General features: G+C 37.2%; 1 protein-coding gene across 2 annotated transcripts in view; it reads left to right on the top strand.

The window, feature by feature from the left end:
• Positions 1-25,379, top strand: part of KDM1A (lysine demethylase 1A) — a 59,707-nt gene that overhangs the window by 11,430 nt on the left and 22,898 nt on the right. The window contains exons 3-9 of one of the 2 annotated variants that reach the window (XM_028090818.2): positions 9,938-9,997; positions 14,928-15,061; positions 19,790-19,868; positions 20,457-20,549; positions 21,382-21,488; positions 23,070-23,151; positions 24,759-24,853. In XM_028090818.2, coding sequence (XP_027946619.1) covers positions 9,938-9,997; positions 14,928-15,061; positions 19,790-19,868; positions 20,457-20,549; positions 21,382-21,488; positions 23,070-23,151; positions 24,759-24,853 — 650 coding nt within the window. The remainder of the gene's footprint in view (positions 1-9,937; positions 9,998-14,927; positions 15,062-19,789; positions 19,869-20,456; positions 20,550-21,381; positions 21,489-23,069; positions 23,152-24,758; positions 24,854-25,379) is intronic. The other variant, XM_028090819.2, reaches the window with a different exon arrangement.

The raw sequence follows: 25,379 nt of genomic DNA, 5'->3' as shown, positions 1-25,379 counted from the left end.
GGCGAATTCTGAGAGGAGGCCAGAAAGGAAGGTTGGAGCCTTTGTTACCAGGCTAAGGAATTTGAAGTCCATATCTGGGAGGATCTGCGTGGGGTAGCACCAAGGTATTTTGTATTTTGAGTGAGAGGCATTGTACCAAAATACATTTTTTGGAAAAATCAATCTGATGTCTTTAAACGTGAACTAAAGGAGTAAAGAGACTGGCTTGGAGAGATGATTTAGGTTGTTTTGATAATCAAGTTTAGTGAATTTTGGTCAATGGAAAAATGTTCTCGACCTGAAAGTTGAATTTTTATGGTAACAAGATGTTTGGGTTTTTTTGTTCGTTTGGATTTATGTAATTGGGAAGAAGTTCTGTTTTTAGATTTGTCTGTTTTTGGTAATAACTGAATGTGGCCTGTAGTCCTGTGGTAGTCACATGAGTAAATAATGTATTTTTCATACTAAGTATTGCTGCTTATATTTAAAATTAAAATGATTTGTTTTCCTAAACGTTTCCATGTATTTTTACATTTATTGTACACTTCTGAATGTATTTGTTTTAACAAATGATGGGTTTATTTGGTTTCCTAGTATTTCTTCTATCAAGATAAAAGTGTTTTTAAAAGTCATGCCAACTGAACCTGAAAAGTCTTTGGAATTGAGTGGTTATTAGTAGTGTCACATAATAGTGGAGCATCTGTAAAATAGAGTAAAAATCTTGGTTGGACTTTACTGGTTTAGAAGAATACCCCTGTTAAAGTAGCCTTCTGTTAGAGAATTGCTTTTTTTCCTTTCTTGGTTCACTTGTTACCCTGTGTGCCTTTGATTATTCCTCAAAGAGGTTTTACTATATTAATGGTTTGCTAGCACTTAGCTTTTTTATTTTCATACAAAAACATAATTTTTTTTCTCACTCCACTGCCTTTCAGTAGTTGAACATTTTCAGAAAAATCTTAAGTTTCTGAATTTAAATTTTGTATTGGATAGCTGTTTAGGAACTCTGGTTTGGGAAGATATAATTCATTTGGGGTTAGAAGTAGCTTAGTTGTGTAAAGCTTAAGACTTATGGAAACTTGCTTTAAGATAATAAAATGAAATTTGAAATGGGCTATTAAGATGCCTTTCTCAAGATTTCTTCAAGTTAATTTCTCAACAGAGATATCAGAAGTATGTTTAAAAAATACATACATATATATATAAAAGCATGTGCATATGTCTATGTACCATTTTTCTAGCCTCAGTGATGTGCTATTTACTGTAATGAAGCTCCATCAAATCATTGGTTAATTTTGTTAGATATGGTTAGCTGATTGATGACAGCTCTGTATTGTAATCTATTGATTCTCTTGAATGTAGGAGGAATCATTTCATCTTGTTTATATTCTTTTAAGAATATATAAGAATTCTTATAAGAATATAAACAAAGGAAAGTACCTACTTTCTGTTGCGCATGGTAATAATGGATGTATGTGTGTGGTATGTGTGTTTGAAAGAGATGTAGGCTGTTAAACGAATTACAGAAATCATTGATGTGAGAGATTGGTACGACAAAAATGGTTTTAATAATTTTGGGGCCCTGTTCATGTAATAGTCATACTGTAGGTTGAAAGAATATTTTAAAAAATCACATGAGAGGAGATGCAACATGAATTAGTAAAAGTACTAAATTATAGAAAATATATAAAATGTGTGTGTGTGGGTTGAAGAATTTAGTTTAAAATGCAATGAAACTTGATCACACTATTATAGTGAAAATATTTATGACAAAAGATTGATGACTAAATACTTTATGAATTGCTTATTCAGTATAGCAAAAATCTAAAAGACAGAATCTTTTGGACTATTCTTTAGAACTTAGTATAATAGAATTTGACCAGAGAATAGTTCCTTCCTTTTTTTTTTTTTTTTGAGATTTTATTTATTTATTTGAGAGAGGGAACACACGCAGGGGGAGTGGGAGAGGGAGAAGCAGGCCTCCCACAGAGCAGGGAGCCCAGTGCGGGGCTCCATCCCAGAACCCTGGGATCATGACCTGAGCTGAAGGCAGATGCTTAACGACTGAGCCACCCAGGCGCCCCTGGATTTCCTTACTTTAAAAGAAAAAAAAATCAGGGGTCCTAATATTTGTGTAATGGCCCTACATTTTTATAGTTCTTTGTTCGTAGGGCCCTGTGTGAGGCAGTCATACTGATGGTAGTCGGTAAAAGTCCTGGGTTTGGCAGCATGGGTAGTTATGGTCAGAGTTCAGTGAATAATTCTGTTTATCGTTCCATAAATATTTTCAAGTGACTTATCCCAGGCTTTTCTCTCCGATTTCTCTTGCCATGCCTTCAAGTACAGTCAGATAGTAGGAATAGCTTTCAGATTTCATGAGAATGGATTCAGATTACCTCCACGGGGAGGATTATAGAATTCTGTTACACCCCCGTACACAGCAGGAGACCCTCTTTTGTAGATTTACTAGAAGTTGCTAGAAATTCATTCCTAAGGGATTTGTTTATGTTGCCATTTTGGCCTGGTAGTGTCAAGTAAGTCCCTGAAATCATTTGAGTTCTCATTATATGAAGTATGGTGCATACGTTAGAAAGCAGACCTAGGATTAATTTTCTTTCCCCCCTCTTTTGTGTATAGCATCATTTCAGGGTTCTGATTTGGAACTGTGCCCCAGAATAATTTACTGGAGAGCTGAGTGTAAAAAAGTCACAAGCTGAAAAGGTAATCTAGGTTAATTCAAAATTTTTATATTTTGAGAGATAACTAAAAATGGGCCAAGGTATATATATCACTGCGCAATACATGGTCCCCACTCACAGGTAATTTGTGGCCTAGTGTGAATTATAAATGCATACATAAATACCATAAGGTGAAATAACTTTTAAATATCACATTTTAGTATAAACACTTGGAGGGACTTAGGGGCAGAAAAAGAGTGGAAGGGAAGTAAGTCTTCCTAAAATCCTTGGCTTAGTGGAAGAATTTTTTAAAAAGTAGTATGGAAGGGGGGGTGCCTGAGTGGCTCAGTCATTAAGCATCTGCCTTCAGCTCAGGTCATGATCCCAGGGTCCTGGGATCCGGCCCCACTGGGCTCTCTGCTCGGTGGGAAGCCTGCTTCTCCCTCTCCCACTCCTCCTGCTTGTGTTCCCTCTCTTGCTGTGTCTCTCTCTGTCAAATAAATAAATAAAATCTTAAAAAAAAAAAAAAGTATTATGGAAGAGATTTTTTTTTCCTTTAAGATTTTACTTTTAAGCAATCTCTACACCCAACTTGGGGCTTGAACTCAACAGCTTTGAGATTGAGAGTTGCATGCTCCACCGACTGAGCCAGGTGCCCTGGAAGGGAAATTTAAAAAAAAAAATGAAATAGAGACATTTTCTACACAAAGTAAAATTGCCCCAAATTTAGCAGTTCCTCATTCACTTTATTCCACACATTACTTGTTAAACTACAGAGCTTTGTTCCAGGTGTGGTGCTGGGTTCTGAGGATTCAGAGCTGAAGACTAGGTCTGCCCGTGAAGAATTCATAGTCCACTTTAGGGTTACACGTTTAATAATTGGCTACAATGAAGAAACAGTACAGTAAAAGTGTATTCAAAGTATGGTGAGAATCCAGAAGTTGTTTTTAAATGTTTTTCCCAAAATTGGATTTTGGAAGTTTTACATTAAACATGAAGGAATTCAGTTAAGCTTTTATGAAGTAAGTTAATCTCCTTGATTTTAAACTGTTTAGTGCTTTTGGCTGATTAACCATTGAATCAGATGCTACCAGTTTTATATTCTGTCTTTGACAGATTGAGCTGCGTTTCTTAATGATTCCATTTCACTGATTGTTCTGTTTTTTATTAAGACAAAATGGTAATTTGGTTAGCTGAGCAACTTTATTTGTATAATTTCCTTGAATTCTTTTTGCTACCATCCGTTATTTGGTGTGGTCATGGTATACTAGGAAAATAGGATACTTGGTCTGTGAGGGTTTTTTCATCTGCAAAGTGGGGCTTGGTATGGGGATCAAATGAGAAAATATGAATTCCATCTTCATGTACAAACATCTTGTATTTATTAAACAGAGTTGAAACTAGGAATAGGGTGGATTGATGTTTTCGGGAAAAAATGAGGGTAGGTTGACATACTCTATCACCTTTGGAAACTGTAAAGTATTTGTGGTAACCCGTTTTCAGTAACATGTCACTTGCAAAATAGATCACTTAAGCTTTTGTATGTTAAATCATAGGAGGAATGGCAAATCTTGGTACTTTTCTGATATAGATTCTCTCTCCTTAGAATAACCTAATCAAAATCCATGTATCAGCTATTGAGATATAACAAATGTTAACATTTTTGCAGTATTTGGTAATCACAGAAGTCTTAAACATTTGAAGATAGAGTTGTGTTTTTGCTTTTGTTTTTTTTGCATCTTCTGATACGTGAAGTTAGAAGAATACATATGATTAATTAATGCCTAAGAAGTTGTATCTTCCTCATAGCAGTGTAGACTCAAATCATATTGAGGATGGAAAGAGCCTCTAATCATGATCTGAGAAGATGTGGATAGCCAGCATTCTGAGAAATTTACTTGAGCAGGAAAAAGGGATTCTCTTGTTGAAATTCTTTCATGGTTATAAGTTATGAAAAGTTATTATGGTTCTTTTAATAGGTCCAGGGTAAACTTCAGTATTGGCCTTTTTAGAAACAGGTGAGGGGTGCCTGCCTGGCTCAGTCAGAAGAGCGTGTGACTCTTGATCTTGGAGTTGTGAATTTGAGCCCCACATTGGGTGTAGAGATTACATACGTAAACAGACTAATTTAAAAAAAAACAGGTAAACTAGAAAAGTAAGTTTGTTAATTACTCAAACTCACCTTAAGCTTGGTAGTTAAGCAGTATAACAGCATATAATTTGTAGACTTTCTCTGGAACATTTTGAAAAGTGAACTACAAACCAAGATTTTACAACAAAATAGGTAAGGAAAATCCCTACTATGGAATGTGGAAAGAAATAGCATGTTAAAAAGTTAATTCTTTTTTTTTTTAAGATTTTATTTATTTATTTGACAGAGACACAGCGAGAGAGGGGAACACAAGCAGGGGAAGTGGGAGAGGGAGAAGCAGGCTTCCCGCTGAGCAGGGAGCCCGATGCGGGGCCCGATCCCAGGACCCTGAGATCATGACCTGAGCTGAAGGCAGACGCTTAACGACTGAGCCACCCAGGTGCACCATGAGGATGTTTTTAAAGCCACCTTTCACTGCAGAGAGGACTGGAAGGCAGCACGAAGTGGTGATAGTCACCAATAACTCACTACCTTTCAATTATTTTAACTTTTTCTTGTCATTTGTCTACGTTGACCAATTCCTCTTTGAAACTGTGACTTTTCTTATGAGATTAGTCCTACATTTACAACTGCTTCAAACTCTGAGCCTATTATTATTATTATTATTATTATTATTATTATTATTATTATTTGTCAGAGAGAGAGGGAGCAAGAACACAAGCAGGGGGAGCAGCATGCCAGGGAGAAGCAGAGTCCCTGCTGAGCAAGGAGCCTGATGCAGGACTCAATCCCAGGACCCTGGGATCATGACCTGAGCTGAAGGCAGACAATGGACTGAGCCACCCAGGCGTCCTTCTCTGAGCATATTACTATCTCCATGTTATTTTGGCCCCATTCTAACTTTGAAGTTCTAGTTTTTTTTTTTTTGAGATCTATTTATTTATGGGGGGGCGTGGTTGGGGGGAGAAGAGGGAGAGAATCCTCTGAGCCTTGAGCCTGACATGAGGCTTAATCTCAGAACATTGAGACCAAGACCTGAGCCAAAATCAAGAGTCATCAGCTTAACTGACTGCGCCACCCAGGTGCCCCTGGAGTTCTAGTCTTTAATTACTTTAAAGACGAATTAAGTAGAGTATTTCCATTTAATTTAATTTACCTGAATTTTCCCTAAATTTCCCATTTTGTCTGTTGCATTACCATTCTTGAACTTTTAAAACCTTGGAGTCTTCTTGACTGTCCCTTACCCTTTTGATCAAATCTGTTTTAAAGTCCTGTATCTTCCTGTGAACAGCTTCTTTGACTTGTTATGCCTTAATCTATTTTCATTGTTACCTTTTTATTCTAGTGAATTTTACTTCATATCTAAATTATTTAAGCAGCCTTTCAGTTATATCTCTTTTATCTAGGTCACCTTTCCCCTGTGCTCCATCTGGTACAAAGTGACCAGATTAGATGAATTAAAATATCACTTGTTTTGCTGCTTTCCTATGACAGATCATACAGTTCTGCCCCATCACTATTAAGATCAAGTTCAGATTTTGGCACTGAAAGTGGCCCATTTTACCTATCCTGCTCTCCCACATCTGCAAGTACTGTGTGGTTCTCTATACATTCCATGTCTGTGCTTTTCTCCTTGCTTTTATGTGTTCTGGATCATGCTGGTGGTTGGACTGCCGAATCTCTGGATTTGTTCAGAAAAGCTTTCCTGATTCCTCAAGTCTGTGTTAGCTTCTTGTTTCCCTAAAAAATATTTTTCATCTTTCCTCAATTGATTATAAGCCCTTTGAAAATAGGTACATAATGTGTTCAACTTTCTACTTGTGCTTGGAAGTTTTAGAATAGGTATTCAGTAAACATTGAATTAGTGAGATTATTTAAAATATAAACTAAACCGAAGTGTTAATAGAGGGAAACTTATGTGTTCAAAGATGATTTAAACTTTTAAGTTTTTTCTTTTCCTCTACTAATTTGTCAGGTCTGATTGAAACCAATAGCTTGTCAGTCACTTTTATTCTATAAATTTGGTACAATTTTTATTAGATTTTGGTAAGTTGATTTTCTGTTTAAAAATCATTGCTTCCTAGCAGACTTAGAAGGTTCTCAAATTGTTTACAAAAGTTATCAATTTGAATGTGATTTCAACAAACTAAAGTCAAAATGTGAATCTGCTGGTATGTTCCTGGGAACAACACATCAGTGATCCTGCCCTCCATGCTTGTCAGATAAAAATATTTGAAAGACATCATAGATTTCCTTTTAAGATGTTGGAAGAGTCATCTCTTGAGAATTTGAATCAAGATGAGATAGCATCCAGTGTGACTGTAACTAAAATACTTCACTGTTTTTCAAGAATAACCTAACAGGTCTGTGGAGGGTTTATTAGACGGCAGCTGAAAGGCTGCTATGTAAGATAAGCCAAAGATTTTATTTTCAACTTGTAGAAGATATGCACAAATACAGGTACTAAGGGTCTCTGCTTCAAACTCGAGTGTGTGGTGTGTGTGTGTGTGTGTGTGTGTGTGTGTGGTGGGAACGAAAACAAAAGGTCTCCTGCACAGTGATGCCCAAATCAAGGTGATGTGAAAAGGTTGTTTTTGTATATTTTCATTTTCTATCTTGAATTTGAGCTCCTGGAGGGTAACAGCTGTACTTGCCTGCTGTTCCATGTCCTTGTGCCACTGGTAGAAGCAGAGTCCTAGGCCAGAAGGACCCAAAGAACAAGTGAATGTGGCATTTTATATGTTTTAATCAGAGGCAATCCTTGATGGAAAGTTAGCTGCAAACATTTGTGTGTTGTTTTTAAGAAAATGATGGAAGAATTGGTCTAGAAGAATATCACTAATAAAGATGATGCTGTTACCTGTCTTTGGAGAAGTAGGCACCCTCCAAATACTCATGAGTGTGTTACGATTAGAGAGAAAGGAGGAATCTCATCTCTAAACGTTCATCAAGTTAAGAGACCCATTGTTCCTTTACTTAATTTTAAGCACTTCTTGTTTTGTTTCTCATCATTTCTTACACGGTTATATCACCTATTTGGTTTTCTCCTATTTCTCTGCTTATGCAGTACTTTGGAGTTTCATTTCTATTTTGACTTTCTGCCATTAAGAGGGGTCTCTTTAAAGGGGTAGGCAAGGTATTGAGTATTTTTCATATTACTCCTACATATTTTTATCCAAGAACAGCATGTGAGTTTTGTTCCTTTTTTCAAAAGCAGAAGACAAAAAAGACCTCCCTACCTTGTTGTAAAAGAGCAACCTTGTTGAGCTTTTGAGCACAGAAATCAGGCTTAAGAAATCCGTATTTCTATGGATTTCTTGGTCTAAAGACCATGACAGAAAACAGCCAAGAGCTGCCTGTATGTTAAAATAAATTAATTTAGCATACTGTATGACATATAGTGGGAGAAAGCAAATGATAGAAATAGGAAGGATAAAATAATTCAGGACTTAATGGCTAGCTTGAAAGTGGTTTTTTTTATTTTTAGAAGTGGTGAGATGCCTTTGTGACAAGAGACTGTAGCTTTCATTCTTTGCCAACCGGGGTACATAATTTGAGGGAGTCAGGAGCTATATTTTTCCTAGTGCTTAAATGTTATTCTTGGAAACTATTTATTTCATTGTTCTGAGCCCTTCCCCCTCCTCCCCCAATAAAGATTTTGAGAGCGAGGGAGAGATAGAGAGCACGAGCAGGGGGGCGGGGCAGTGGGAGAGGGAGAAGCAGACTCCCCAAGAGCAGGGAGCCAGATGTAGGACTCAATCCCAGGACCCTGGAATCATGACCTGAGCCGAAGGCAGTCGCTTAACCGACTGAGCCATCCAGGCACCCCTTATTTAAACTTTAAAAGTAAAATTTTAAATGTAGGGCCTGCATTTTCACGATGCTTGCAGACTGGATTTTGTAAGGAGTCATCATATATTCATAATTAACGCCCTTTTCCAAAGACTGTTAACAACAGATCATATATCTTTAGCCTTGTCTGAAAGCCATACCCTTCTAAAACCTCAAGGGCCCTTCACACAAGAGCATAGTGAAATAATTTTAGAATGAGATTCTGTCCTAGCCTCAGAACATACAGCTTCTAGTAACACATTCTAATGTCAAAAATCATTTCTATCTAAACACCTTCAAATACATGAGGATAGAGATGTCATTTTCACTTTCCTGCTCCCTTTTAATTCAAATAATGGTTAATCAGTCTGCTTTCTTGTTGAGATTCTTTTAATCAATTAAAAGCTTGTCAAGTTTTAGATCATTGGGGAGTGTTTTCATCTTTCAAAGATCATGCTATAGTTTTCTCATAGTGTACCAGGTAGCTAGAAGCTTAAGATCATAGCATCTGTCTTGGTGATAAGATTTTGGAAGAATCTGGAAGGTGATCTGTTCTGACTTTGTCGGATTGAACTTTCAAGCTTTGATACTTTCCTTGAAGTTATTTCTACATATTAGTCAATGAGGAAAATCTGTTAGCTGGTTTATTGTGTAGCTTGAAGTAGAAGCTCCCCCATATCTTGCCTTCCCCCCAGCCCCCACTGTATGTGTCTATCTACATTACTTGGCATATGGCTGCAGGGTGTCTTGTGGTGTGTTTGAAAGTTTTACTAAGGAAGCACTGGCGTATTCAGATCTAGTGCTGTCTAGCATGCATAGTAAATGAAATCTGTTTTGGTGCTGAATCTTTACAGTCCCTGTTTTGAAGTCAAAGGGAATATTTTTCATTAAAACTATGTCTTTTGCTTGTTGTTTAAGTATATTCTTTGTGGATAGAAAGGTAAAGATAAAGGGAGATTGAGGAGATGCTGAATTGTTGCAGCTCTAGACCCTAGAGTCCATGTGACACCTAACTCTCAGTCTAGCAACAAGTAGTAAAAGACGTTTGGAATTCGTTTTTCCCCCCAACCAACCTTGACTTAAGTAAGACTGACAGCAAGGATTTAGTGATTAGAAATACTATATGTACTTCGTTCTTCTACCTTTCAACAAGAATCAGTGTGTAAAGTTTAAATTTTCTGACCAGAATTTGGAAGACTATGATGTGATTCCCTGGGCCTGATTCAAGAAGAAGGAGCTCTCTGAATATGGGTTTACTAGTTGGTGAATTTGTGAGTCGCCAACTATTAGGCCTTTATGTCCAGATAATTATCTTAATTTATGGAGTAAGGTCCCTGAGTTCTCCTCTTTCCTTCCACAGGGCAAGCAGGAGGACTTCAAGACGACAGTTCTGGAGGGTATGGAGACGGCCAAGCATCAGGTGAGGGTGGCATTAGATGCTTGCCACTTAGTAGCAAGAGCCGCCAAGTCAGGGATTGATGCTTGCAAGTGTTTTTGGCTATGGTATCCACATTTTAGCCAGAAGCGCAGGGGAAATATAACCCTTAGGACAGCGTAGTAGAATAGGAGAGAGTGTTAGCCAGAACAAAGGCAAGCAAAACCTTTTGAAGTCCTCAGGCCGATCTCAGCCCTCCGCTCTTCATGTTTTTGAGGAGATGGCGGGTCCTTTTCTTCCCGGCAGCTTTTATAGTAACAGTAAACATGATATAAAACATAGATTTAGGAATCATGGGACCTTTAAAAAGAAATATAGTTATATACACAGAGAGGAGAAGCCAGAAGCCAGAAGCCTTAAAAAAAAGGGGGGGGGGGGGGGACAGAAAGGCCTTCTAGGACTAGTCAGAGGAATTATGCAGGCAAGGGACTCTTCAGAGGTGGTTGTTAGATAGTGTTGGGTACAATTTTTTAATTAACGTTACATGGTTAATTATTTTGTAGTTTAAACATTTTGTCACGTCAAAATTAAGTCTATTCGAAATGCTCTTTCTTTTCAGATTGAACTATGATATTTTTACTTCTAGGAAAAAGTAAAGGGTTAAATGATTTATAGGGCCCATCCAGAGCTATTCAAGTTTGTTCCAGGAGTTCAAAATAGTATGTCTGGATTTCATCCTTTGCCCTGGATGTTTTTGTGTGGTTCAGTGCTCAAAGCTGACTGATACATACATTTTGATAGAACTGGAATAGGTATTACTTCACTTTGGAGTTTGTCACTTTTCAACTGTTAAGTCTACTTTAAAATTATTTCTCTTTTGCAGTTGTGTACAGCAGGTCCAGGAAATATTTGTATTTTACTCTTGGGTCAAAGTTCACTGTTAATGCAGAAATTAGTATATAGGTGATCCAGAATGTTAGAAGTAAACATGTTTAAATGCTATCCCAAGGATTGGAGGTTGATAATCAGTACATGGTTATCTTAGAGGAGTTAAAATCCTCGTTCAGAGTCTCTGTGGCAGATAAACCTTCAAGAATGCTGTTCATCAGATGATGCACAATTGGATCTTCCATGGAACTGTTGAGGATCAGGGATAGCCTTTAGAGCTTTAATCTTGAAGAAATAAATTGAGTTTTCTTGTTGCTTTTTGTTTTAACGTGGATAAATTTACTCTTTTGCTTTAGTAAACAATATATTGTATTGCTGAAAGTAAAAACACTTTCATATAAAACTGGTGCTTCTGACTTACTGTTTAGTAGAACATGAGTTTTGTTTTGTTTTGTTTTGTTTTTAAAGTGTTTCCAAGAATGGTGGGGACTATTCTGAACCCTTCAAGGTCTCTCTTCAGATCTTCGCCATGTTCAGAAGCGTGCATTTGTGAGATGATCAGTTAGATCGCTTGTAAGCGATCAACATTCTGTTTTTAATAAAGCCAAATGACCCTCATAAGTATCTTGGGACCAGGATCATATCTTGACTTTTATAAATCCACATCAAGTTGATGTATTCATCCTACATCTTAAAAAGTTAGAAGGGTACTTAAGGTCATTTTCTCCAGCTTCCTGCCGTCAAACAGATAATACTGTATCCACCCCTGTTTTATGGATTTAGACCTGAAATACAGTTAAATGGTATGACCGAGGTTACACCAAAGGTTGGAGGAGGGGAACCCAGAGGTCTTCTTTCTTATGCGTAGACTAGTCGTTATACCCTCCCCTCCCCTCCCTCAGAGAATCATTTAAAGTGTATGTTTACCCTAAAAATAAAAGATGTAAAGCATAAGAAATCATATGATTCTCTTTTTTTCTTTTTCTCTCCTTTCCCTCTGTTCCTTATTCTTTTTGTCTTTATTATAGGACTGGATATGGTGCATCTGTAATTTACTAATTTTAAGTAGTCTTTTATATGTAGATTCTTGTCAGGCTTTTATTTTCACTCTTCAACTAGAAAACTAGTCATTCTAGTTATTTTGTCTACTTCATGAAAAAAAAAGGCAAGTAACTTTCATGGAGGCCTCCTTTCTGTTATTTTTTGTATCTCTGTTACCTCACTCTACTCAAATGCTACCTATATCGTCAGAATCAGGGAGGAAGTCGTTTGGTGGAATAGAGGATTTATATCCTCACCTTCCCCTGCCCCTTCTCTGCTTGGCTAATCTATCAAAAAAGGTCTTTATAGTCCCTTAAGTATTTTACAACTTTTACTGTGTTTTCAGAGAAACTGAGCCAGTCAGACCATTAGAAAGGGCATTTCTGCTTTAGCATGACTGCATTTTGAAAGGTGATGCTGGAATTTCCTGTGTGAAGTGTGGGGGAAAAAGGAATTGAACTGAGAGGGCAAGATATATAGGCAGCCTTGGGGCTTTTAAAAAATTAAGGTTGCATCTTGGAAACATTCTCAATTTCCAGAATACCAGACTTTGTTAAGTACACACAAACTCCAAGTATAAATTACTTTTGAATGAAATGTACTTCCTTTTAATAAGGATATTATTAAAGTCAATTGTATTCTTTAAGGTTTTTCCCTCTAAAGGAGATACTTATGAGTCATATTGTCCAGAATGGCCTATTAGTTCATTTTGGAAGTATCCTATTAAAAGAGTGGTTTGATTTAGCTTCTGAATAGCGTGGGTTCCAACTTAAAATTTTTTGTTTCTTTGATAAAAGGTTAGATTTTTTTTCTTACACAGTTTTCATCTTTATATTGATAATGGTCTTCCTTGAAATAAGTCTTCAAACCTAAAAACAAAAAGGAATAAAATAATTATTGAGTTTTTAGAAGCTGTTTTTCATTTTTAAAAATTGACAAGTATTTAAGAATAACTAGGTGTTTTCAGATGTTTTGTAGAAGATAGAGATGGAGATGATTATTGTTCCACACATACATTAGTGTCACAATTTTTGGCTTCTTTAATTCCTTTTGTTAATCATTTGTTGTTTGATTTAAAGATACTTTTAAAACTGCTACATGACTTAATGTAAATAATATTTAATTGTTACATAGTCTCAAGATTCCCAAAGTTAGCCAACTAATTTAGAGTAGTTTTTGATAATAAGAGTACTTAGAATGAGGAGCCAAATGTGATAAAAAATTTAGTGTCTTTCCCTACATGGTTTTTTTTGACTGTCGTTGACGGTAGTATTCTGCAGCAGGATTGATGGTCAGTGATGACTTAATAAGCATGTAGAAGGTATGGTTAAGAAAACTACCTGTTTTGGGGAGGGAGGAGTACAGTTTATAGAGTTCACTGGTTTTCATGTCAGTAGTATACACTTATGAAGGTAACCTATTTTAAGAGATCTTTGAGTACTTGGGATTATTGTATAGATAATGCTCATTATAATGTGTCATGTTTTTGTTCTTGGTCTTATTTTTTGTTTATTTGATTGCGGGTAAGGCACTAGGGACATCAAAGCTATGTGTAGTTTTAGAAAATTTCACATTACTGAAATAACCTAGACCCCCGTTGCTAGCATTTCTTCTCTCCTTGCCTTAATTTCATGTTCCACTCTCAACAATTTGGCTCTTACTGATTATTTTTTTCCTTAGGGAATAATTAATTGTCCTGACAGTCTTTAAGTTGAGATTCAGTAAATGAGAGAACTGTTGATTTGATTTAGTAATGTGAGTGTAGTACATGTGCCCTTATTATCTACTGTGAGTGGATAGATTTTTTTCCTTCCCTCCCAAGAATATTGTTTAATGTGCTGCTCATATTAGCATTAGGCATTTTTGCTTGACCTCTTGTTAACCACTGTTGTCCAAGTTATTGTTTATACATGTCTTTGTGGAGACAGCACTTTAATAACTTAGCTCTCGTTTTCTAAGTTATATCTATATCTGCCTTGTTCTTTTTATTTTCTTAATCTTACCCTGCCTTGCCTTTAATTTTGTTTCCAGTATCAGTGTTTCTAACTTCTTGTTTCATGTGATTTAAATGATTAAATACAGATATCGGTGGGTGCCTATTTCATTACTTACATATAATTCAGTGGTATTGAATTTTGAAACTCTTTATGTCTTGATATTTTAATAAGCTGGTGGTTAAATATCTTTTATAGGGTGATCTTAGAAATACAGGTAGAATACATGTAAATGTGTTTCTAAGGACATCTTATAGAGATGTACTTAACTATCAGCTTATAAAAATAATCGATTTAATACCCAGTTGTAAAAGTTTCAAAATAATATCTATTTTACCTGTACAGAGAACATGCGTACATTGTATGTATATGTAGTGTATAGTATATGCAGTAACATACTTGTGTAGTGTAGTAAATCGTCTCTAATGTTTTTGCTGGGAAAGGTAAATTCCTTGCTTTCTTCTGTCCTCATTGTAGTCTGCCTAACTTATCTCACTGCCAGCATTGCATTATGGGAACTAATGGATGGGACCATTGACCAGATAATCATGCATTTCTTACTGTTGGTTATTAAACCTTAAAGTCCTCTCCATGTTCCCTGCTCTAATTTTAAAAGAAGGCATGTGGTTGTTTTTCACTCTAGTCTCTTTTGCTTTCCTTTAGTGTATTTTCCTTTATTCTGGTTCCTTAGTTTTAAGATTTTGGGAACACTATCAGTGATGCTAATTTTAATTAGAGTATCTTCCAGTATTATAAAGCTGTTTTGTGGATGAAGAAAATACGCTGCATGCTTTGTTATGTTTTCGGAGGTACATTGTTTCACTCATTAGTAAAATGTAATTTTTGGAATATTACGCTCAAAAGAGTAAGTAAATTCTAAAGATGTGTCATCTTTTGAGCAAAATAAAAGATTTTTATTTTAAAGGAGATGAGATCAGTCTGTGAATGAGGCAGAGCTTTACAGAGGTTCTTCAGGCAAAAAAGGAGTTTCATTATCCCTGGTTTTGTATTCATTTGCACTTTTCCCAGAAGTCCTTTGCTTTCTTTGCTAGGTGTGGAGGGTGCAGCTTTCCAGAGTAGACTTCCTCATGACCGGATGACTTCTCAAGAAGCAGCCTGTTTTCCAGATATCATCAGTGGACCGCAGCAGACCCAGAAGGTTTTTCTGTTCATTAGAAACCGCACAGTAAGTTTCCATGTCAGCTTTTTTTCTGTTTGGATTACTAAAAAGCACATAATACTTTTATGGAAAATGAGGGAAAAAAGAGGGAAGAATTACAGAATTATCTATAACATGTACCATTACCCAGAGGTAACCATTGTTAAAAATTAGTTTTTTAAACCCTTCAGTTATTTAATTTTTTTTTAATTTTTTTTTAGATTTTATTTATTTATTTTGAGAGAGAGAATGAGAGAGAGTACATGAGAGGGGGCAGGGTCAGAAAGAGAAGCAGACTTCCCGCCGAGCAGGGAGCCCAATGCAGGACTTGATCCCGGAACTCCAGGATCATGACCTGAGCCAAAGGCAGTCGCCCAACCAACTGAGCCACCCAGGCGCCCTCCCTTCAGTTATTTTTTTAAACGTATATTTAGTTTTTGTTTTTAAAAAATTGAAATGCTATTTCCATACATTCTTTGGATCCTTTTCATTCTTCATAACCTTGTAAACACGAATCTTCATTTAAACTTTTAATTTTTTTTTTTTAAAGACTGTATTTATTTATTTGACAGAGAGAGACACAGTGAGAGAGGAAACACAAGCAGGGGGAGAGGGAGAAGCAGGCTTCCTGCAGAGCAGGGAGCCCGATGCGGGGCTCGATCCCAGGACCCTGGGATCATGACCTGAGCTGAAGGAGGATGCTTAATGACTGAGCCACCCAGGCGCCCCATAAACTTTTAATTTTTTATTTTAAGTAAACCAGGCCACATGTGGGGCTCAAACTCACAACCCTGAGATCAAGAGTTGCATGCTCTACTGACTGAGCCAGCCAGGTGCCCCGAAACTTTTTTTTTTTTTTTTTTAAGGAGGGCAAGGACAGAGGGAGAAGGAGAGAGAGAGAATCTTAAGCAGGCTCCACACCCAGCACAGAGCCAGCTGCAAGGCTCAGTCTCAAAACCCTGAGATCATGACCTGAGCCAAAACCAAGAGTTGAGTGCTCAACTGACTGAACCAGCAAGGTGCCCCCCCGACATGTTTTTTAAAATTTTAAATAATCATTTTGTCTGTCTTTCCCAGGATAAGAGAAACACTTATTCTGTTCTGCTTCTCTGCTTCAACCTCCTGGCTAAATGCTTGCTTTTATTTATTTATTTATTTTTAAAAATTATTTATTTATTTATTTATTTATTTGAGAGAGCATGAGAGAGAGTGTGTGAGTGCATGAGTGCACAGCAGCGTGGGGTAGAGGGAAAGGAAAAAGCAGACCTCCCCGCTGAGCAGAGACCCCGATGCGGGGCTTGATCTTAGGACCCTGGGATCATGACCTGAGCTGAAGGCAGATGCTTAACCGACTGAGCCACCCAGGGGCTCCTAAATGCTTGATTTTAATGTCTGCATAATATTTTGTCTGACAGTTGGGTCATAATGTAAGTTAGGCATTTATATGTCCATTTGTGCTTTATTAAGCTCTGAGCAGCTTTATACATTCTTGACTCTATCTCTGGTTATAATTTCCTTATGATCGAGTTCTAGAAGGAAAACTACCTTATCAAAACCTAAAAACAGATAGATAGATAGATAGATAGATATAGATAGATATAGATAGATAGATTAGATAGATTAGATAGATAGATAGATGATTGATAGATAGATGATTGATAGATAGATAGATAGATAGATAGATAGATAGATAGATAGATATGGGTATGGTCAGATTGCTTCCCAGAGATACTGAATCAGTCGACATCCCTATTGCTCTGCCCCTGCTTTGGTTGTTATAACAATGATAATCTGTGCTGCTATAAATAGACTAAAAGTTTTTCATTTCTTTTCCATTTCTTTAATTACTTAGATTGACTTTTTCCACATTTATTAGTCATTTGTATTTCTTCTGTGAATTTTTCTTTCATAGCCTTTATTCATCAGAAATTTTTTAGCCAGAGTAGAGGGAGGACAAGGTAATATTCAGAACATATTCATTATACTCTAGGGTGATACAAAGTAAAAGAAATTTATGTTGTCATTTTAGCTACTTTTTTTTCTTTTTAAAGATTTTATGTATTTATTTGACAGAGAGAGACACAGGAGAGAGGGAACACAAGTGGGGGAGTGGGAGAGGGAGAAGCAGGCTTCCCGGAGCAGGGAGCAGGGAGCCTGATGGCGGGGCTTGATCCCAGGAGCCTGGGATCATGACCTGAGCTGAAGGCAGACACTTAACGACTGAGCCACCCAGCTGCACCTGATTTTAGCTACTTTGAGTATAGCTCAGAGATGTCATTTAGCATGTCTGCTTTTTAGCTACCACTAACTTTTTTATTTTGGCTCTTAGTTTGCAAAACCCCTGCTGAATTTAGATTGTTAGCTAGAGTGAGTGGTGGGTTATACTGGGTTTTCATAGTACAGAATTAAGGGATTTTTTTTTTTTAAGATTTTATTTACTTATTGGACAGAGAGAGAGGGAACAGAAGCAGCGGGAGAAGGAGAGGGAGAAGCAGGCTTCCCACTGATCAGGGAGCCCGATGTGGGGCTCGATCCCAGGACCCTGGGATCATGACCTGAGCCGAAGGCAGACGCTTAACGACTGAGCCACCCAGGCGCCCCCAGAATTAAGGGATTTTTGAGTGAAGAAAAAACAGGGTGATTTTTTAAAAAAGTGAATGGGAAATTCTTAATGTATATTTCTGACGCTTATTTGTCTTAGAATCGGCTTCTGTGTATAACATATCAACATTTGATCTGAATGGATTTTTTAGGTGGTACCTGGCTGGCTCGGTCAGTAGAGCATGCGACTCTTGATCTCAGGATTGTGAGTTCAAGCCCCACGTTGGATGTAGAGCTTACTTAAAATTGATTAGTTAATTAATTAGAAGTGTATTTTTTAGATAAGGTCATTTTTTTGTGTCATCTGAGAGAAGTTTTCACTCTTGAATTTGAGTGGTGGATTTACAGTGACCTCTGTTTTCTCTGATTTATATTCTGTGACCAAAATCCAGATTTGGGGAAGGAAGGACTGGCCCAAGTTAGAGTTGTGGGCCTCTGGCTATAAAACTGAACATAAGTCATTCTCTTATAAGAATTGTATCATTTCTTTTGCTTACAGATTTTGAAACCACAACAACTTTAGGATTATTGAGCTAAAAACTACGACTCGAGTTTTTTTTTTTTTTTTTTCTTCTTCTTCATAGGATGGACAGAGGAAGAAGGCTTATGTTGAGGGGTGAGGAACTTGGGCCTGGTGTGTACTTGAGGAAGTCCATTTTGCCTTGACAGTGGTCACCGAGAAAAGTAGAGGGTGCTTATGAATTTGGTCATATCTCTTTGTAATTGGATTTATTTACATATAGCCATATGTTTCTTTGTTGAAACTTGTCTATGGAGCAGTTAATTTTTAGCTAAGATTTAAACATGGTGGCATTTAGTTGGTCTTGCCTATTCAATTTGAAGAGCATTTGTGTTAGAGCCTATTGATTGTACTGTAATATTTTTCATTCCTTATCTTAGTGCTTTTTCAGCAGTTTTTAAAATAATTGACTACTCCTTTCCTCTTAAACTCTTAAACTTCTCTTCCCTTCTCTTAAACTCCCTTAGATTAACACAGTATTCTGGTTCTTCTCCTGCCTCCCTCCCTGGTTGTTATCTTCTCTGACAGCTTTGTAGACTTATCTTTATTTATTTTTTTAAAGATTTTATTTATTTATTTGACAGAGCATGAGTGAGCACAAGCAGAGGGAGTGGCAGGCAGAGGGAGAGGGAGAAGCAGCCTCCCTGCTGAGCAGGGAGCCCAATGTGGAGCTCAATCCCAGGGCCTTGAGATCATGACCTGAGCCGAAGGCAGACGCTTAACCAACTGAGCCACCCAGGCACCCCTGTAGGCTTATCTTTAAAAACAGGCCATTAGGGCGCCTGGGTGGCTCAGTTGGTTAAGCGACTGCTTTCGGCTCAGGTCAGGATCCCGGAGTCCTGGGATCGAGCCCCACATCGGGCTCCCGGCTCAGCGGGGAGCCTGCTTCTCCCTCTGACCCTTTCCCCTCTCATGCTGTTTCTCTCTCTCTCAAATAAATAAATAAATAAAATCTTTAAAAAAAAAATAAAAACAGGCCATTATGTGAACTGGTTAGAGTTCTTAAGGCTCCTTATGGTCTTTTCCTCCCCCTGCTGTATATTCTCCTGAAGAGGCCTCTTCTGCACATTGGCTTCAGTTATCACTCATAAGCAAATAGCTCCAGACCTTAACTCTCCTCAGAATCCTAGCTCGTATCTAGATGCCAATCTTGTATCTCTGGGTTGTCTTGAAACCAAACTCACCTCTTCTTTCAGTGGCGCTCATTTAGTGAAGAGCGTACCGACTCGTTTAGTTGCGCAGGCTCAAAACTGGAGATATCCTTGGTGCCTCTTCCCTCCCCTCCACCTTTACATATCTGATTGATCTTTGGATTTTGTGGATTTTTATTTACTCAGTATCTCTGGAGTCATGTAACCCAGTTTAAATCCTAGTTGGTCCCTACCAGCTGTATGATACTGGCAAGTTACTAGGTTTTTTGGTTTTTTGTTTTAGGCTGAAATATCTTCCAGCTTCTTCAGTAATTTACTCATTTGACATGGTTTTGTGTTTCCTCGGTTTGTCAGGAATATAACCCTCTGTTTCAGTGAAAGGAAAGCCTGTGTTTTAGAGGCCTTAAAGTTGAAAAGATATTTTAAAGTGGTCAAGTGGTCTGTGTCTACTTGTGTAATAAAATTTCTGTCATTTAAATACAGTTGCAGTTGTGGTTGGATAATCCAAAGATTCAGCTGACCTTTGAGGCTACCCTCCAACAATTAGAAGCTCCTTACAACAGTAAGTAGTGTTTTCAGTGGGACTAGTTTTGGCTCATGGTTCATTGATAATGCATTTTTTCAATTCATATTACCATCTTACTTTACCTTGTGCTATGCAAAAATAAGCCTTATAGGAAACTATTATGTGTCTTTGTAATGATTTTCTTGGTTTTTAAGTTGTGAGTTAAGTGATTGCTAGTAATTTCACCAGGACTATGTTCCAGCTTTAATCCCTGGAGTACTTTGTTGACATTTGATTGGCTGGCTGGCTGGCTTTCTCATTTTCCATTTACCACCCACAAAGTCTTGAAAAGTTTTTGCCAAAGTAACTGATTATAATACTACTTTTAAAAGGGTTGGTTTTATCCTTTTTTTTCATCTATAATGGAATGTCATTCTTAAAAATTCCAAATTATGTGATAGGCATTTTGGACTACATCACAGACTAATAGTTCTAGGAATCATTTTTCTAAAGGAATCACATGATTTGAAGCTTATGGAAAATATGTATAGAATAACTTCATGATGGAAAAACAAAAGAGTTAAAGAGCTTTCTGTTTAAAATGCTAAAAATATGAACATGTTTTAAAATTCATTTATTCTGTAGGTGATACTGTGCTTGTCCACCGAGTTCACAGTTATTTAGAGCGTCACGGTCTGATCAACTTCGGCATCTATAAGAGGATAAAACCCCTACCAAGTAAGGACTTGGCAGATGGACTTCATAGTTTTAAGTTACAGTTCTAGGACTCTCTTTTATTTCCAGGAGGCTTTTAGCATTTTATTTTGATTTCTGAGTCTAAATTTGGAGTCCAGTATTCCCAAGCTTATCTCATTATATGTCAGATTTAAAGTAAAATCTCTTCATAAATATGCATTGCCTGTAATTTCTGGTTTGATAAGTGTACTTTGGTGAAAGATACTGAATTTCCAATATAAGAAAAATCAGAAAACAAAATTTGTTAAAAACGAGAGAAGTCCATTATGAAAGCAGAGATTTGAGGTTTTCTTTCATTAACCAGTTCTTTATACTGCCAGGAGTCCAGGGTTTAGGGATATTTTGAGACTTAACACTTTTATTTATTTTAATTAATTTGTTTTTGATGCTTTAATAATCCTTCAAAAAGGGAAAGTAAAGACAGCAGAAGCAGAGCTTAAGGAAAACAGCTTTAAGAATAATTTGGCTATCAAATTGTCCTAGTATAATTGTGAGATAAATGAAGCAGACTATTCATAATAAGTTAACAGTCACAGATACCAAAGCACATGATCATGGTATAATGAGAAAGTAAATCTTTAAAGATAAAGGATTTCATTTATAAATTTTTAACATTGAATTAAAGTTTACAAGTTTCAGATATTTGCTAATTTGTATTCAGATAGTTTCTCTATTTTGAAAATAAGTGAAGTGTTTACTTTGTAAGACATCATGACGTTGAGAACCTAGAGGTTTTCTTGATGTAGAAAATGGTAAAATAAACTCTTAAACCTACAACAAAATATTGTAATTTTTATTCGTTTTTTACTTTTAGCTAAAAAGACAGGAAAGGTAATTATTATAGGCTCTGGGGTCTCAGGCTTGGCAGCGGCTCGTCAATTACAAAGTTTCGGAATGGATGTCACACTTCTGGAAGCCAGGGTAAGAATTTTATATTGTGTTTAGAAGCCTGACCTAATGAAAATAGGTATTTATCAACGCAGTAAGAAATTATCTGTTGCAAATTAATGAGTCCCACAGCTTGAACTAAACCAAACTGATTTGTATACTACTCAAAGTATTTTAGATAATTGTTACTTACACTGGATAAAGCATTTTTGACAGTGAAGCTTTGAAAGGTGCTCAGTGAGTATTTAGAGTTTGTAAATGATCCATGTAGCCCTTTGATGGATATTTTCAGGTTATTGTTTCTTGTAGTTAATTCTCAAATTTTGGGCCTTCATGGACGTGCCCTTTGTAGGTGGCAGGTATTTTTAGTGGTGGAACAGAGTGGATTGTATTCCCTGTTTGATAGTAAAAGAAAAGGAGTGCATCTCAGGCAGCAGCCATCTCTTAGTGCCTAATGCAGCCAAGATATGTTGGTTCCCTTATCATCAGTCCTAGAAAGAAATGGAAATTGAAGGAGGAAAGGGATGATGGCACAGAGTGGAGAAAGAACATCATGTTAAGATGCTACTATTCAAATTATTTTCATGAGTGATTTTTGACATTTAGTTATCTTCCAGTGGCTTATAGGCCTCCCTGGACTTACACCATTTGAAAAACAAAAAAACACTTCTCAGATAACCTAAACGATCTAAAATTTTATAGAAGCTTTCAAAATGTTTTGTGCAGTACATCTAAGTTGCTTTTTTGTAAATTGTTAATTTTTAAAAATATTCTTTTCAAATAAAGTATGGAGAAATCAAAATAATTTTTAATATAGTCTTGCTTAAAATATTTTATAGATAATTTAGGAAACATTTGCGTGCCCTCTTGTCCTGTGTATTGGCAATATAGTAATGAATAATGGGACCATTATGATCCCTACCCATGCAGAGTCTTAATCTAACAGACAGGTTTTTTGTTTTATTTTGCTTTCATTTATTTGGAGGTTAGAGTATTCTCATAATATCCATGATTGAAGTGTCGCTACAGCTCAGTAATTTTTCCCCATTACTTGAAAATCCCAAGTTAGCAGAGAGAAACTTGGACTGGACCTGTTGAGGAATGAGAGATACTGTCAAAAGTTTATGCTCAGTAGACACTGTGCCCCTGGGTATGGGGCTGCACTAGGGGACCATTTGAGAAGTCATCTGTCATTCACAGCTGACTTTGGGAATGGGGGGGCGAAAGTCAGAACATGGTGATGGAAAGATGGCATTTAGTGTTGCAATTTGTGAACAGATTGAACACTTTCTGTGTGAGTGGCCCTTGCTCAGCCTGTACAGTAAATGGTATTAGAGACAGCTGGGTAGAGAGATAATAGTACCTATGGCTAAATATGTCTGGCTGTCAAATTGTTTATCTCCTATCACTTAATTCTCTGTCATTCATTTCCTACCACTCCCTTAGATACTTAAACTTCACTCGCTCTTTGTGCCCACACTGCATGCCATGTACACTCTAAACTGTACCTTTCTTTTTAAATTATAAGAGACAGAGGCCTGGGGTGGTACCATGCCAGGTTTTTATGGTTAAAATAGAATTGATGATTTTAGCCATTTAATTTTTGAAAAACAGGATCGAGTGGGTGGACGAGTTGCTACATTTCGCAAAGGAAACTATGTAGCTGATCTTGGAGCTATGGTAGTGACAGGTCTTGGTAAGTAGTCCTTAGTTTTGTGCTGTTATACTAGATCTGAGATTCATGACTAACCTTATGTTTTAAAGCCATAAATGTGGTTTTAAAATATTTTGGTGTAAGATACTGTTCTTAGCGTTAGAGGTGAATTGACAAATAGTCTTCCTGAAAAGATACATCGATATGTGCAAAATTTAAATTGTACATATGTTTTGACCTAGCAGACTCAGTTCTAGGAAATTATCCTAAGAAAATAGATAAGTGGACCATGTTGTTTGGAGCTTTTAATTTTTCTAAATTTTATTTATTTTTTGTTTAAAGATTTTATTTATCTATTCGAGAGAGTGCACGCAGGGGTGCCTGCACATGCCCAAATGGGGAGGGGCAGGGGGAGCAAGAGAATCTCAAGCGGACTCTGAGTTGAGCACAGAGCCCATCTCGGGGCTTGATCGTTCAACCTGGAGATCACGACCTGAGCCGAAACCAAGAGTCTGAGGCTTAACCGACTGAGCCACCCAGGTGCTCCTGGAGCTTTTTAAATGTGGCATAGCAAAACATTAGAACCCATGGTTCCGAGGATTATATTGTTACACAAAGACAACTATACAGCCACTAAAAATTATGTAGCCTTATAGTAACATGACATAATGGCCACAGTTTATTGCTAATTTGAAAAAAGATTACAAAACAGTACATGCATTGTTATCCTTTGTGTGTGTGTGTGTGTGTGTGTGTCTCCATAATTTTATGCACATAAAATCTAAAAGGAGCTATAATAAAATGTTTTTTTTTTTTAAGATTTTATTTATTTGAGAGAAAGATAGCAAGAGAAAGCATGAGCTGGGGAGGGTGGGTAGGGAGAAGCGGGCTCCCCACTGAGCAGGGAGGCCGACATGGGGCTCAATCCCAGGACCCCTGGGATCATGACCCGAGCTGAAGGCAGATGCCCAACCGACTGAGCCACCCTGGCGCCCCCAGAATCTGTAATAAATAGTTAACATGGGGGGCGCCTGAGCGGCTTAGTCGTTAAGCATCTACCTTTGGCTCAGGTCATGATCCCAGGGTCCTGGGATCGAGCCCCACATCGGGCTCCCTGCTCCGTGGGAAACCTGCTTCTCCCTTTCCCATCCCCCCCCCCGCTTGTGTTCCCTCTTTTGCTGTGTCTCTCTCTCTCTGTCAAAATAAATAAAATCTTTAAAAAAAAAAAAAAAGTTGGGGCGCCTGGGTGGCTCAGTCCTTAAGCGTCTGCCTTCGGCTCAGGTCACGATCCCAGGATCCTGGGATCGAGCCCCGCCTCGGGCTCCCTGCTCTGCGGGAAGCCTGCTTCTGCCTCTCCCACTCCCCCTGCTTGTGTTCCCTCTCTTGCTGTGTCTCTGTCAAGTAAATAAATAAAATCTTTTTAAAAATTTTTTAAAAAGTTAACATGGGGTTATAGGTAATTTTTTGCTTCTTTATGCTTATCTTACATATTTCATATATTACATACTATTTTACTGGGCATTTTTTTTTAATCTATAATTCACATACCCAAAACTTTGAGTATTTTAAATTTCAAGTAAAAATACTTTTGCTTTGATGTGTTCTCTTTTCATAGATATGTTGAATTTAATAATTTGAATTTTTTTTAGGAGGGAATCCCATGGCTGTGGTCAGCAAACAAGTAAATATGGAACTGGCCAAGATCAAGCAAAAATGCCCACTTTATGAAGCCAATGGACAAGCTGTAAGTTGAGGACAAACAGAACTTTTCAAAATTTCTTCGGTTCAGTTGAAATAACAATTTGGGGAAAATGTGTGGATGAATATACACGCATATCAGTATGAACTGAGGGTAGAAATTGTGACATTCTGATTGTTTCTTAACTATGAGCTATATAGGAAGGGATTACTATTGCATTTATGCAATTTTACATGCTTATTTAGGCATTTATCTTTAGACATTTAATGAAGGCTAGCTAGACAGGTGTTTTTTTTTTTTTTTTAATTTGGCTGTGGCCACCTACTAAGAGACCTGTGGAATTGACACCTGATTCTTCATTTCTTTGTATTGTGCCTCTCATCATGTGCTTTAGCTCTGTGTGCTCTTTATGACTTCAGTTTTGTGTGTGTAGGTTCAAGATTTTGATGAACTAATAGCCAAATGGTAATACTGAACTCAGATGCTTAGGTAGATTAAAATATTTGTTGGCCAGAGGCGTAGAAGCTTCCCATACTTAGTAGGCAGTAGCATGGCAGTGATGTTTGCTATG

Source organism: Eumetopias jubatus, unplaced genomic scaffold, assembly GCF_037043125.1.
Source record: "Eumetopias jubatus isolate StellerSeaLion01/CBP00866 unplaced genomic scaffold, mEumJub1_p1.0 scaffold_4, whole genome shotgun sequence".
NCBI lineage: Eukaryota > Metazoa > Chordata > Mammalia > Carnivora > Otariidae > Eumetopias > Eumetopias jubatus.
The sequence above is the reverse complement of the archived record's forward strand: the minus strand, read 5'-3'. Positions and strand labels throughout refer to the sequence as shown.